Source organism: Bos taurus, chromosome 3 (assembly GCF_002263795.3).
Source record: "Bos taurus isolate L1 Dominette 01449 registration number 42190680 breed Hereford chromosome 3, ARS-UCD2.0, whole genome shotgun sequence".
In the NCBI taxonomy this organism is placed as follows: Eukaryota; Metazoa; Chordata; class Mammalia; order Artiodactyla; family Bovidae; genus Bos; species Bos taurus.
This window is the reverse complement of record NC_037330.1, coordinates 112,581,221-112,593,960: the sequence shown is the minus strand read 5'-3', so window position 1 is coordinate 112,593,960 and position 12,740 is coordinate 112,581,221. Positions and strand designations below refer to the sequence as shown.

General features: G+C 44.3%; 1 protein-coding gene across 8 annotated transcripts in view; it reads right to left on the bottom strand.

The window, feature by feature from the left end:
* Window positions 1-9,648: 9,648 nt before the first annotated feature.
* The window catches only part of GIGYF2 (GRB10 interacting GYF protein 2), a 129,360-nt gene continuing 126,268 nt past the window's right edge, over window positions 9,649-12,740 (bottom strand). For 7 of the 8 annotated variants that reach the window (XM_024986645.2, XM_059882815.1, XM_024986654.2 and 4 more), the window contains one exon: window positions 9,649-11,498. In XM_024986645.2, the coding sequence (XP_024842413.1) occupies window positions 11,431-11,498 (68 nt within the window). In that variant the 3' untranslated portion in view covers window positions 9,649-11,430. 8 annotated transcript variants of the gene reach the window in all.

Sequence of the window (12,740 nt, the reverse complement as noted above, 5' to 3'; positions counted from 1 at the left end):
CTGGGGCTGTTTAGCATGAAGCGCCTATTCAAGACGAGGCTTGAAGGACCAGGTAGATGCTCTTTAGTCATGATGATCAAGAGGATAACGAAGTGAACTGGCTACTTTTTACTACCTTGGGTGCTTAAAGAAAAGCTCATGGCTTTCAATTTGAAGGTCAAGGCATGATCAAATACCTGGAGCACTTCTATGACAATCTTTTATAACTCTCTTATTTCTTGTAGATACAGAGCTTAATTGGCAGCAGACCAGGCCCTGAATTTGTGTGGCTTGCAGCATCACAATCCTGAATTCACAACTGTGTCAGTTTTTCCAGGTGAAATTCATGGTACTGATTGGGAATGAGTGAGCCCTTGAGATCTGGAATGGCGGTATTTGGATAGACTCGAATCGGAGAATCTTCCACCCACAAGTCCTCAGGCCTCCCCCACAGAAGCAGCAGGCTCCTTAGAGAAACAGCTAATTCCAAATCTAGAGACGTTAAGTGAGGAGCCTAGAATATCTCATGCCAAAGTAAAAAAGAGCTCAAAGGATGATAGGGACGTGGCAAAAGGACACCAAAGTCAGCTTGGAGGGGCTCCAAACGGGCGACTCGTGCACAAGAAATAATGTCAGATTATACCCTACAGTGTGCGTGTGTGCGTGTGTGTGTGTGTAAAGTTCTTCCTTATAGTAGAATGTTAGTCAGTTCAGTCCCTCAGTCGTGTCCAACTCTTTGTGACCCCATGGACTGCAGCACATTAGGCCTCCCTGTCCATCACCAATTCCCGGAGTTTACTCAAATTCATGTCCAATGCTAATAAATTACAAGAAAGCTTGGTGAGCACTAGTTGTTCAAGCCGAGAATCACCAATGACTGCTAAATCTAGTGGATCAAAGTCTGATGAGAACTGGATCTTTAGGTTCCAAGTATCTCCCATAAAGAGAAAACTCACTACAGTGGAGAAACCCGGAAGATATCATCTTTAAGTAATTAAAGTTACCATCACAAGGAATGGTTCAAACTGCCATCAGGTATCTCCTGATACAATACATCAAGGACAGATATAATATCATTTCTGTTGTAATACTGCCCAATTGCATAATATGAATTAAATCATGAGAAAGTACCAAATGAAATTTAAGTGCATTCTACAAAATAATTGTCCCTTAAAAAATTCCAAGGTATGAAAGAAACTGTTCCAGATTAGAGGAGACTCAAGAAATGAAGTCCCATGGACAGAGGAGCCTGGTGGGCTACAGTCCATGGGGTCAAAAGTCAGACATGACTTACCTACTAAACCACCACCAAGAAATATGACATCTAAACACAAAAACCAACCACGATGGCATCCTGACCTTTTCATATTTTTCCTTACAGAAGAAATTAGCAGAGCAATTGGTGAAATACGAAGGAATTCTTGATATTAACAGTATCAAGTACTCTATTTCCTAATTTTAACCATTGTATTGTGGTTATGTAACAAAATGTCCTTGTTTCAGGGAAACACAGTCTGAAATGTTTAGGGGTAAGGGACATAACGTCTACAAGTTTGCTTTCAAATGATTCGTAAAATACAGTTACCAAGAGTCATTACTGAGGGTGTAGCTCTAGAGGTGTGGGTAAATGTTGGCAACTGGAGAATCTGGATGAAAGATATGTGGGAGTTCTTTCTACTGTTCTTACAAGTTTTAAGTGTGAAATTATTCAAAATAAAAGTTCCCCCCCTCCTCAAAAAGAATCAGTTTATTTCAACAACTGATGAAATAATAGACCTAGGCAATGATCATCAATGAATGTTAAAACTGGTACACAAGAGACCAACAGAAATTTATAATGGATCATAGCAACAGGACTAACTGATGAAATCTGACATAAGTAAAAATGGGACGACCAGACAATGCTGCCTGTGATACCACAGGATGAATGCCAATTAACTATTCTTGGAGGGGGAGAGGAGAATCTGAAGCTAGTCAAGTTTCTAGACCTACCAGTTTACAGAATCTGTGGGGGAGATGAACAAATTGACACCATAAGGACGCTCCTTGCTGGATCCATATTATAGGATGTTCTGTGGGTAAATGATCTTGTTTTTTCAAATTTTTTTTTGATGGGAAGCTGGTTAGACTAAAAGAGACTTAAAACTTAGCAACCAAATGTGACCCATGAACCTCATTTTGATTTTGACTCAAACTGTCATAAAAAGACACTTCTGAGATAATCTGAAAAAAATAATGTACAGACTGTGTTTAGATATTAAGAATTACTCTTACCATTAATGTGGTATTGGCGTGAGCTTTTTTTAAGGTATGTTACAATATGCACTGAAGCACGTTATGAGTGACTCAGTATAGCCAGGATTTGTTTTAAAATATTCTAAGGGGAAAAGAAAATGTGAGATTAAAAAACAATTGGTAACATGGTAGGAGTCTGTTACATTAGTTGTTAGGACAACGTTTGTGTCCTCTCAGATTCACATGCTGGAAGCCCTAATCCCAGTGTGATGGTATTCAGAGGTGGGGCCTTTGGGAGGAGATTAGATTAGGTCATGAAGGTGGGATCCCCATGTTGGGATAAAAAGATGATTTTTAAGAGATAGAAAGGTGGGACAGAGAGAGAGACATGAGATCTCTCTCTGCCACGTGAGGACATAGCAAGAAGAAGGCCACCTGTAAACCAGGAAGATGATTCTTAGTGGACACTGACTCTGTCAGCACCAAGCTGGTGGGACTTCCCAGCCCAGACCAAGACACGAGTCTACTTCAGTGTCTCCTTACATTTTTTTTCAATTAAAAAGAAAAAAGCTGAACTTAGGCAAAAGTTATGCATCTTCATTCCAGTTGACAAAGACTTGGAGTGTTCCCAAAAGAGCTCCTCAAGGGGGATGACCGAGCAGGGAGGTGCACTCCTGTCTGCCTCACCCACTCCCTCCTGCCTGCAAGACGGGCATGGTGGTGTGGGGCTCCAGAGGCCACCTTGGAGCACGAGTGACCTTGAGAAAGGAGCCACAATCAGGATGGTGAACCAGAAAGAACCCGGGTCTCTGAGCTATAGCAGCCTTGGAATGACCACCTCGATTTCCCTCGAGACATCATCTCGTTTAAGTCCTTGTTACTTTGTGGCTGTTGTCCGGTCACTTAGTCGTGTCCAACTCTTTGACTCCATGGACTGCAGCACTCCAGGCTTCTGTCCTTCACCGTCTCTGGGAGTTTGTTCAAACTCACGTCCATTGTGTTGCTGATGCCATCCAACCATCTCATCCTCTGTCTGCCCCTTCTTCTCCTGCCCTCAGTCTTTCTTAGCATCAGGGTCTTTTCCAATAGGTCCAAACCTAATGGTGACCTACTGACCTTTAGGGCTAGTTTTCACGTTAAGGAGGCCCTTCAAAGGAAAAACGAATCTCCTTTCAAGGCAAACTAACTTCGCACTCATAGATTGAGAGGGACAGGTAAACAACGTTTAAGAAATGAGGTCTCTGCTTAAGACCAGCTGGACTAAGTATTAGAACTGTGGTGTCCCACCCCTGGGACGTCACTTTGCCACCAATGAAACAGGAAGCGAGGGCAGCTGTTAGGCTGCAGTTAGGGAAGAGCCCGCTTCTCTCGCTTCCCAATATCTGTGCGCTGTTTCTCCCACACAATGAACCCATAACATTGCTACTTAAGCTGCAAGGCATTGCCACCGATGAATCCCTGGAGGGAAGCCATTCTCTCAGAGGCTCCAGGTTCCCTGTTCAGAACCAACACTACCAAAACCTGTGTGGGTCCATCACACTCAGGGCATCCGACATCTGCAAAACGAACACCACCCGCCTGGCTGCCTCAGGGTTCCCAGGCTCTCCACGCTCCCAGCGAGCACTGCGGCTCCCTGTAGGGTCAGGGTCAGTCACGCTCTAGAGCTCGAATTCTTTTCATTCCCAAAAAACCCACCCATTCTGAGGACAACTTCCATTTGGAAGGTGCTCTCAGCTGCACCTACTTGATTAAGAATGTACATGCCTATTGCTCTTTTAGTGAAGCTCAGCTTACCTCACAGGAAGCACAGAAGAGAACCAGCTTCATCTCACAGTAGGACCATACAGACTTTTTAACATATAATGCAGAGCGGGTATTTTGTACAAAATACATTGCAAATTCAACTGATCAATGTAAGACAGTGTGTATAAAACGGCACACACACTATACATGTGTGTGTATACATGTACACAGGTGTTGTATGTATAGCTCCCCTAAAAGAGAAATGGGCTTCCCTGGTGGCTCAAATGGTAAAGAATCTGCCTGCAATGTAAGCGGCTGGAGTTCAATCCCTGGGTTGGGAAGATTCCCTGGAGAAGGGAATGTATTCCTTCTCCAGCATTCCTGCCTAGAGAATCCATCAAGGACAGAGGAGCCTGACGGGCTACAGTTTGTGAGCTCACAAAGAGTCAGACACAACTGAGCAACTAACACACACACACAAAAGAGAAATGATTGTTTAAAATAAAGCCTAAAGTTAGCCTGGATGGGAAGAGAGTTTGGGGGAGAATGGATACATGCATCCAAAAGGCTGAGTTCCCTTGCTGTCCACTGAAATTATCACATTGTTAATAGCATACATTCCAATATAAAATAAAAAGTTAAATAAAACTTTAGGCAAACCATTCAGTATCACAGTAATCCAAGTCTATGCCCCAACCACTATGCTGAAATTGAATGGTTCTATGATGACCTCACCGTTATGGCAGAAAGTGAAGAGGAACTAAAAAACCTCTTGATGAAAGTGAAAGAGGAGAGTGAAAAAGTTGGCTTAAAGCTCAGCATTCAGAAAACTAAGATCATGGCATCTGGTCCCATCACTTCATGGCAAATAGATGGAGGAACAGTGGAAACAGTCTCAGACTTTATTTTTTTGGGCTCCAAAATCACTGCAGATGGTGGTTGCAGCCATGAAATTAAAAGACACTTACTCCTTGGAAGGAAAGTTATGACCAACCTAGATAGCATATTCAAAAGCAGAGACATTACTTTGCCAACAAAGGTCCGTCTTGTCAAGGCTATGGTTTTTCCAGTGGTCATGTATGGATGTGAGAGTTCGACTGTGAAGAAAGCTGAGCACCGAAGAATTGATGCTTTTGAACTGAGGTGTTGGAGAAGACTCTTGCGAGTCCCTTGGACTGCAAGGAGATCCAACCAGACCATCCTAAAAGAGACCAGTCCTGGGTGTTCATTGGAAGGACTGATGCTGAGGCTGAAACTCCAATACTTTGGCCACCTCAAGCGAGGAGTTGACTCACTGGAAAAGACCCTGATGCTGGGAGGGATTGGGGGCAGGAGGAGAAGGGGACGACAGAGGATGAGATGGCTGGATGGCATCACCGACTCAATGCATGAGTTTGGGTGAACTCCGGGAGTTGGTGATGGACAAGGAGGCCTGGCGTGCTGCGACTCATGGGGTCGCAAACAGTTGAACAAGCCTGAGCAACTGAACTGATGATGACCTCAAGACCTTCTAGAACTAACATAAAAAAAAAAAAAAAAAAAGATGTCCTTTTCATCATATGGGACTGGAATGCAAAAAGTAGGAAGTCAACAGATACCTGGGGTAACAGGCAAGTTTGGCCTTGGAGAAAAAAATGAAGCAGAGCAAAGGTTAACAAGAGTTTTGCCAGGAGAACACACTGGTCGTAGCAAACACCCTCTTACAACACAAGAGAAGACTCTACACATGGACATCATCAGATGGGTCAATACCGAAATCTGATAATGTTCTTTGCAGAAGAAGATGGAGAAGCTCTATACAGTCAGCAAGACCAGGAGCTGACTGTGGCTCAGATCGTGAACTCCTTACTGCAAAATTCAGACTTAAATTGAAGTGGGGAAAACCACTAGACCATTCAGGTATGACATAAAAATCAAATCCCTTACGGTGCAAGTGACAAACAGATTCAAGGGATTAGATCTGACAGAGTGCCTGAAGAACTATGAACAGAAGTTTGTGACACTGCACAGACCATTCCCAAGAAAAAGAAATGCAAAAAGTCAAAATGGTTGTCTGAGGAGGATTTACAAATTCCTGAGAAAAGAAGAGAAGCTAAAGGCCAAGGAGAAAGGAAAGATATACCCATCTGAATACAGAGCTCCAAAGAATAGCAAGGAGAGATAAAGCTTTCTTCAGTGTCTCTCACTCAGTTGTGTCTGACTCTTTGTGACCCCATGGATTATACAGTCCATGAATTCTCTAGGCCAGAATACTGGAGTGGATAGCCTTTCGCTTCCCCAGGGGAGCTTCCCAACCCAGGAATCGAACTGGGGTCTCCGGCATTGCATGTGGATTCTTTACCAACCGAGCTATCAGGGAAGCAATTCCTCAGTGATCAGTGCAAAGAAGTAGAGGAAAACAATAAAATGGGAAAGACTAGAGATCTCTTCAAGAAAATTAGAGATACCAAGGGAACATTTCATACAAAGATGGACACAATAAAGGACAGAAATGGCATGGACCTAACAGAAGCGGAAAATATTAAGAAGAGGTGGCAAGAATACACGAAAGAACAAAAAAGATCTTCATGACCCAAATAACCACAATAGTGTGATCACTTACCTAGAGCCAGACATCCAGGAGTGTGAAGTGGGCCTTAGGAAGCATCACTACGAACAAAGCTATTGGAGGTGATAGAATTCTAGCTGAGCTATTCCAAATTCTAAAAGATAATGCTGTGAAAGTGCTGCACTCAATATGCCAGAAAAATTGGAAAACTCAGCAGTGGTCACAGGACTGGAAAAGGTCCGTTTTCATTCCAATCCCTAAGAAAGGCAATGCCAAAGAATGTACAAACTACTGCACAATTGCACTCATCTCACATATTAGCAAAATTCTCCAAACCAGGCTTCAACAGTGCATGAACCGAGAACTTGCAGATGTTCAAGCTGGTTTTAGAAAAGGCAGAGGAACCAGAGATCAAATTGCCAACATTCGCTGGATCATCAAAAAAGCAAGAAACTTCCAGAAAAACATCTACTTCTGCCTTACTGACTACACCAAAGCCTTTGACTGTGTGGATCACAACAAACTGTGGGAAATTCTTAAAAAGACAGGAATACCAGACCACCTGACCTGCCTCCTGAGAAATCTGTATGCAGGTCAAGAAGCAACAGTTAGAACCAGACATGGAACAGAAGACTGGTCCAAATCGGGAAAGGCTGCATACTTGTCACTGTTTGTTTAATTTATATGCAGAGTACATTATACAACATGCCGGGCTGGATGAAGCACAAGCTGGAATCAAGATTGCTGGGAGAAATATCAATAACCTCAGATATGCAAATGACACCACTCTTATGACAGAAAGCAAAAAGGAACTAAAGAGCCTCTTGATGAAGGTGAAAGACGAAAGTGAAAAAGCTGGCTAAAAATTCAACGTTCAAAAATGAAGATTGTGGCATCTGGTCCCATCACTTCATGGCAAATAGATGGGGAAGCAGTGGAAACAGTGAGACACTATTTTCTTGGGCTCCAAAATCACTGCAAATGGTGACTGCAGCATGAAATTAAAAGATGCTTGTTTCTTGGAAGAAAAGCTATGACCAGCCTAGACAGCATATTAAAAAGCACAGACATTACTTTGCCAACAAAGGTCCATCTAGTCAAGGCTATGGTTTTTCCAGTAGTCGTGTATGGATTTGAGTCAGACCATAAAGAAAGATGAGCGTCGAAGAACCGGTGCTTTTGAACTGTGGTATTGGAGAAGACTCTCGAGAATCCCTTGGACTACAAGGAGATCCAACAACTCCATCTTAAAGATCAGTCCTGGGTCATTGGAAGGACTGATGTTGAAGCTGAAACTCCAATACTTTGGCCATCTGATACAAAGAGCTGACTCATTTGAAAAGACCCTGATGCTGGGAAAGATTGAAGGCAGGAGAAGGGGAGGACAGAGAACGAGATGGTTGGATGGCATCAGCAACTTGATGGACATGAGTTTGAGCAAGCTCCGGGAGTTGGTGATGACAGGGAAGCCTGGCATGCTGCAATCCATGGGGTCACAAAGGGTCGGACACTACTGAGCAACTGAACTGACCATTATCTTGAAATTAAGAAAAGAGCCCTCAACTCAGAGCCAATGAAGAGTTCAAGCTCCTTGGTATATACACAGAACCTCGTCTCGTGAAGATAATTCCCATTTGCCTGCTCTTCTAGAATGACTTGACCACTCACTCCAGTTCCCAAACCCCTGAATCTGAATGGCTTGTGACTACCTTGACAGAATAAAGTGTCAGAGAAAGTCAGAAGACATGAGGCAGCCTCTGCCCCAGGGGTGGGAGTCAGCGGCCGAACAAGCAGCCCACCTACCTGTAGCCACCACTCACATTGAAGCACAGATAACTCCTCCAGCCATCGACCTAGCAGAGTGCCCAGCCAACAACTGCCAGCACCAACCACTCACCATTCACAAGAGTGAGCCATTGTATTGGCCAACCCAATGGAACCTTCCCAAGACCGCAGCCCCTGCTGACATCTGAACAAGACCAGAGAAGAACCATGGAAGAACTATCCACGTGAGCCCTTCCTACAAGGTCCTGAATCACAAAATTACCAATAAAATAAAAGGGTTGTTGTCAGCCAATTTGGGGCCATTATGTAGCAACAGTAAGCAGGACACCAACGCCCTTGGGGGAAAGTGTCCATAATAAAATTATCTTGTCTGGATATGTTTTTGAAATTCTGACTTATGACAACTGGAAGCAAACTGTGTACAAAACAAATACTTTAAAACTCAGGAAGAGCTTAGGTAATTTGCCAGTATATTCACAGAAAGGGGCTACCCTGATAGTTCAGTTGGTAAAGAATCCACCTGCAATGCGGAGATCCTGGTTCGATTCCTGGGTTGGGAAGATCCGCTGGAGAAGGGATAGGCTACCCACTCCAGTATTGTTGGGCTTCCCTTGTGGCTCAGCTGGTAAAGGACCCGCCTGCAATTTGGGAGACCTGGGTTCACTCCCTGGATCGAGAAGATCCCCTGGAGATGGGAAAGGCTACCCACTCCAGTATTCTCGCCTGGGGAACTGGGGTCTCAAAGAGTCGGACACGACTGAGTGACTTTCACTTCACGTTCACAGAAAGAGGTAAGAACATGGTCGCTGGAAGTGAAAGAGTAAATGAGACTGTGAAAAACTGATAGAATTGCGACAGAAACAAACATTCCTAGGAAAGAGTGGTTTCTTTCCAATATGTGGGGAACTCCTCAGGTAGAAGCAGTGCTGCTGGTTAAGCAAGCGTAATGTTCCATGACTAAAATGACTGCTTCCCCCAAATCTGCCGACCTTCTCCCAAATGCTTGTGTTTTTAACTTTCCCCCAAACAGGCGGAGTTGAGTCTAGTCTGGAAGGTGTGGGCAGGTTCTGGAGGGGACTTTCAGGGGGGTGGGGTGTGTGTGTCTGTGTGGTGAGGGAAGGAGACAAGCCACAGGTCAGCAGAGAGAGGCCAAGGAATACGGACACTGAATCAACTTACCCCATTTGCCTTGACCTCTACGCTCTCCAACTAAAGAACCAGTCAGCGTCTCCAAGCCTGCCGGAGAAAGCCATGGCTGCCTCCACATCCTGGGCACTCACGTGTCTGCAGCTTTTCCACGGTGTCAAGAACATGGCTTAGTGCAAAACTCACCTTGACAAGCGTGAGTACAAGAGATGTACCCAGACAGAATACCACCAGATTTTATTTAAGGTCTTTTTTATTTTCCTCCACACTGGCAAAAGTTCCGAGGGAGCTTAAAGTTCTGTAAACATCTTAACTGTCCCTCTTCCCCACCCCCACTTTTGAATTTACAAAGCAAAGGAGAGCAGGAGCCCCAGTTTTTAATGGTTCCCCATCTCCTCATGCTGTTTGATCCAAAAACTATATACAAGTTTGTAGCAGTCTCTGTATAGTTATTGTACATGTTTAGGAGGGAGGGCGGCCAAAAGGGATAGGGAGAATGCTGATCCAAAAGAATAAAAACAGAAAGCAAATAGAATCATCCCAAACCAAACAGCTCTCAGAGCAACTCCAGCCTTCCTTGGGCCATGATGTCAGAAAGGGAAGGCGCTCGACCAGGAGCCACCCGAACCACAGCACTTCTTGTGCGGGGATGGACGGTCCGGTGGCTGCAGACCAAAGTGTGACTGGCAATTTCAGGTGATGTTCTGTGGGGGGTTGGCGGAGGCAGGAAGAGTATTTGCTTATAAATAGAGCTTGAATACATTTATACTTGCAGTGAAGGGGTATTAGGAGGCCACGATCGAAGCCAGAACCAGGCTCCTCTCTCCCATCCCCTCCATCCCACGGGAATCTCCTGTTTAGTGGTTTCCACGGATGCAGGTCTTAAAAGATGGTCAGGTTTTGCATGTTCTCTTTTCAGAAAAGGCAAGCCAGCACCTTGCCGTTCCAGAATCTTTAGACAAAACCTTTCGGGGCCACAGCAAGACACACACGCAATGCTCTGAGGAACCAGATGAAATTCCGGGCTTTTATCAGAAGCAGTTTATCCCTATCCAAAATGAAATTATACAAATTCATACATATGGTAAAGATCCTAACTGCCTCTTAAACGAGACAAATTTTCAGCAGAAAGGCCCAAAACAAACTGGTCCTAGTCCTCTGAAGTAAAAATATTTATGGGAAAAAATCCGTTTTTGTAAGAAAGAAAAATTAAAAATAAGTTCCTCTCCCAGGCCATAGGGCTTCCTTTGTCCGATCAGGTTGGAGTATGCCAGGAGAGAAGTCAGCTTGCTTGGAAGTCACTACCTAATGAAGAAAAACCAAGAACCCTTTCTCTGAAAGGATCCTCAGAAAGAATGAGGGTGAGGGGTGTGCAACATCAAACCAATCAGTCTAAACCCCACCCACTCAGGGCCTCTTGGATGCAATCCCGAAGTTAGCCGTGGCGGTGCCACCTGCAGACTGGAAGAGCTCTGACTGTCTCTGTCAGATGCTCAAGTCACAGTCCGTGGGCGTTTTGTTGCTGGCCAATGTCTGTTACCATTAACTCTCTTCATGATTGCACCATTCAGACCCCTTGCCCGTTTGCGGGGTGGGGCGGGGAAAAAGAAGAAAAATAAAAATCAAACAGAAGGGAAAAAATGACAAGAGAAAGTAAATCGCTACTGGCAGATCCCAACACACTTTCTGGGAGACAGGAGGTGAAATCACGGCACCGTGAACACGTGCTGCCCACAGTCAGCCTTGCTGGGGAGGAGTCCCCACTGCCGCCCCCAAGACGTCCGGTCCACTCATCCACAGTCTGAGATGCGCACCAACAAGAACGGTTTAAAGAATCCTGGACACAAAGGGCTAGAAGAAAAAGCCTGAGATGATCGGTTCTGTGATTTGTTGCAGTGACAGAGAATATATGGTGAGTTAAGTGTTGTGTCCAAAGCTGGAGAATCCATGGTCGGCAGAGAGGAGAGGGAAGGCCAGTCTGCTCTGGCAGGCGCTCAGTAGTCATCCACAGTTTCGATCTCACCCATATTGAGTCGCTCCGAGGAAGCGTTGACTGAAAACCCTGCAGGGAAAAATCTGCAATGAGTGATCAATGTTGACCAGACAACCCTGTGGCTCAAACTCAGGCAGGGGGCTGGAATTTCAGTCTCCCGTTTTTGAGTATACCAACAGGGATACTAAAAGGAGGAAGAAGAAAGGATAAAGGTCAATGCAGCAGTTTTCTTGCCCTTCCAGTGAGAGATTCTATTTTTATATGTTTTATTTCTTAAGGTTCTGATATAATTTAATTAGGGAAGAAATACATACACACACCAGCATCACTGCTTAAAAAGAACTGCAAACCACTGTCCTGGGGAGTCCTGAATCCAGGCCTGGGGTGAGTGTGCATGTGTGTGTGTCAAAGCCAGGCCAGGCTGGCTACGGGGAGAAGTTCATTCAGGTGTAGCTACCTTAGAAGAAAGGGGCAGGGGGAGGACAAGAATAACACACTAAGTACTTTATAACCACTACACCAAATGACTGTGACATCTCAGTGAGAATAATCACTACTTCAGCCCCATTCACTAATTGGGAATACTTTGAATCCAAAACACTGCCAAAGTTCTGGTTGAGAGGTTCTGCTCTGGGGGTAGGAGGCTCCAGGGAACGCAGGCTACAAGCTCCTGAGAGCTCTCAGCTGCTCTTCCTATCACACAGAAGACAGCACAGAAATGAAAAAACTCCCTTATTCAGCTCAACCTACTGTAAGTAGACCACCAAAGGCAAGGATCTCACTGAGCAGTACTGATGAACCAAAATGCTGTCTGGTTTAGAAAAGGCAATACTAGGACAGCTGAGCTTACAAACACTACTGAGGTCTGAAAACCTAATGCCATCAGTCATGTATAAGTTTTGAATAAACTCCACATAATCAGAGACTGATAAAAGGTACTATTAACAGGGCCTCTATGGAATGAGTGAGTCCCAAAATGCTTTCAGTTCAACCACCCTAAATGAAACCTCAAACTGTCTCAGTTGCTGTTTGAGTATCAAAAAGTAAACAGGCGAAGCTCTCCAGTCTAAAAGCAGCTCTGTTAATATTACTTCGAGCTTTTGCCCCCTCCTTTTTGCCCTTTAACATTCAAGTTTTCAAACAAATACACACTTTAAATGTACCAATAATACACAAAAATGTCTTACATAATAAAAATACTTTAATTACATTACACTGACTCCAAAATATCCTGATTTGAAAACATAAACATCCCTATTTTTTTTTTTCATCCCTATTTTTTAATCAAGGAAGCTGTGGTACAAGCTGTTT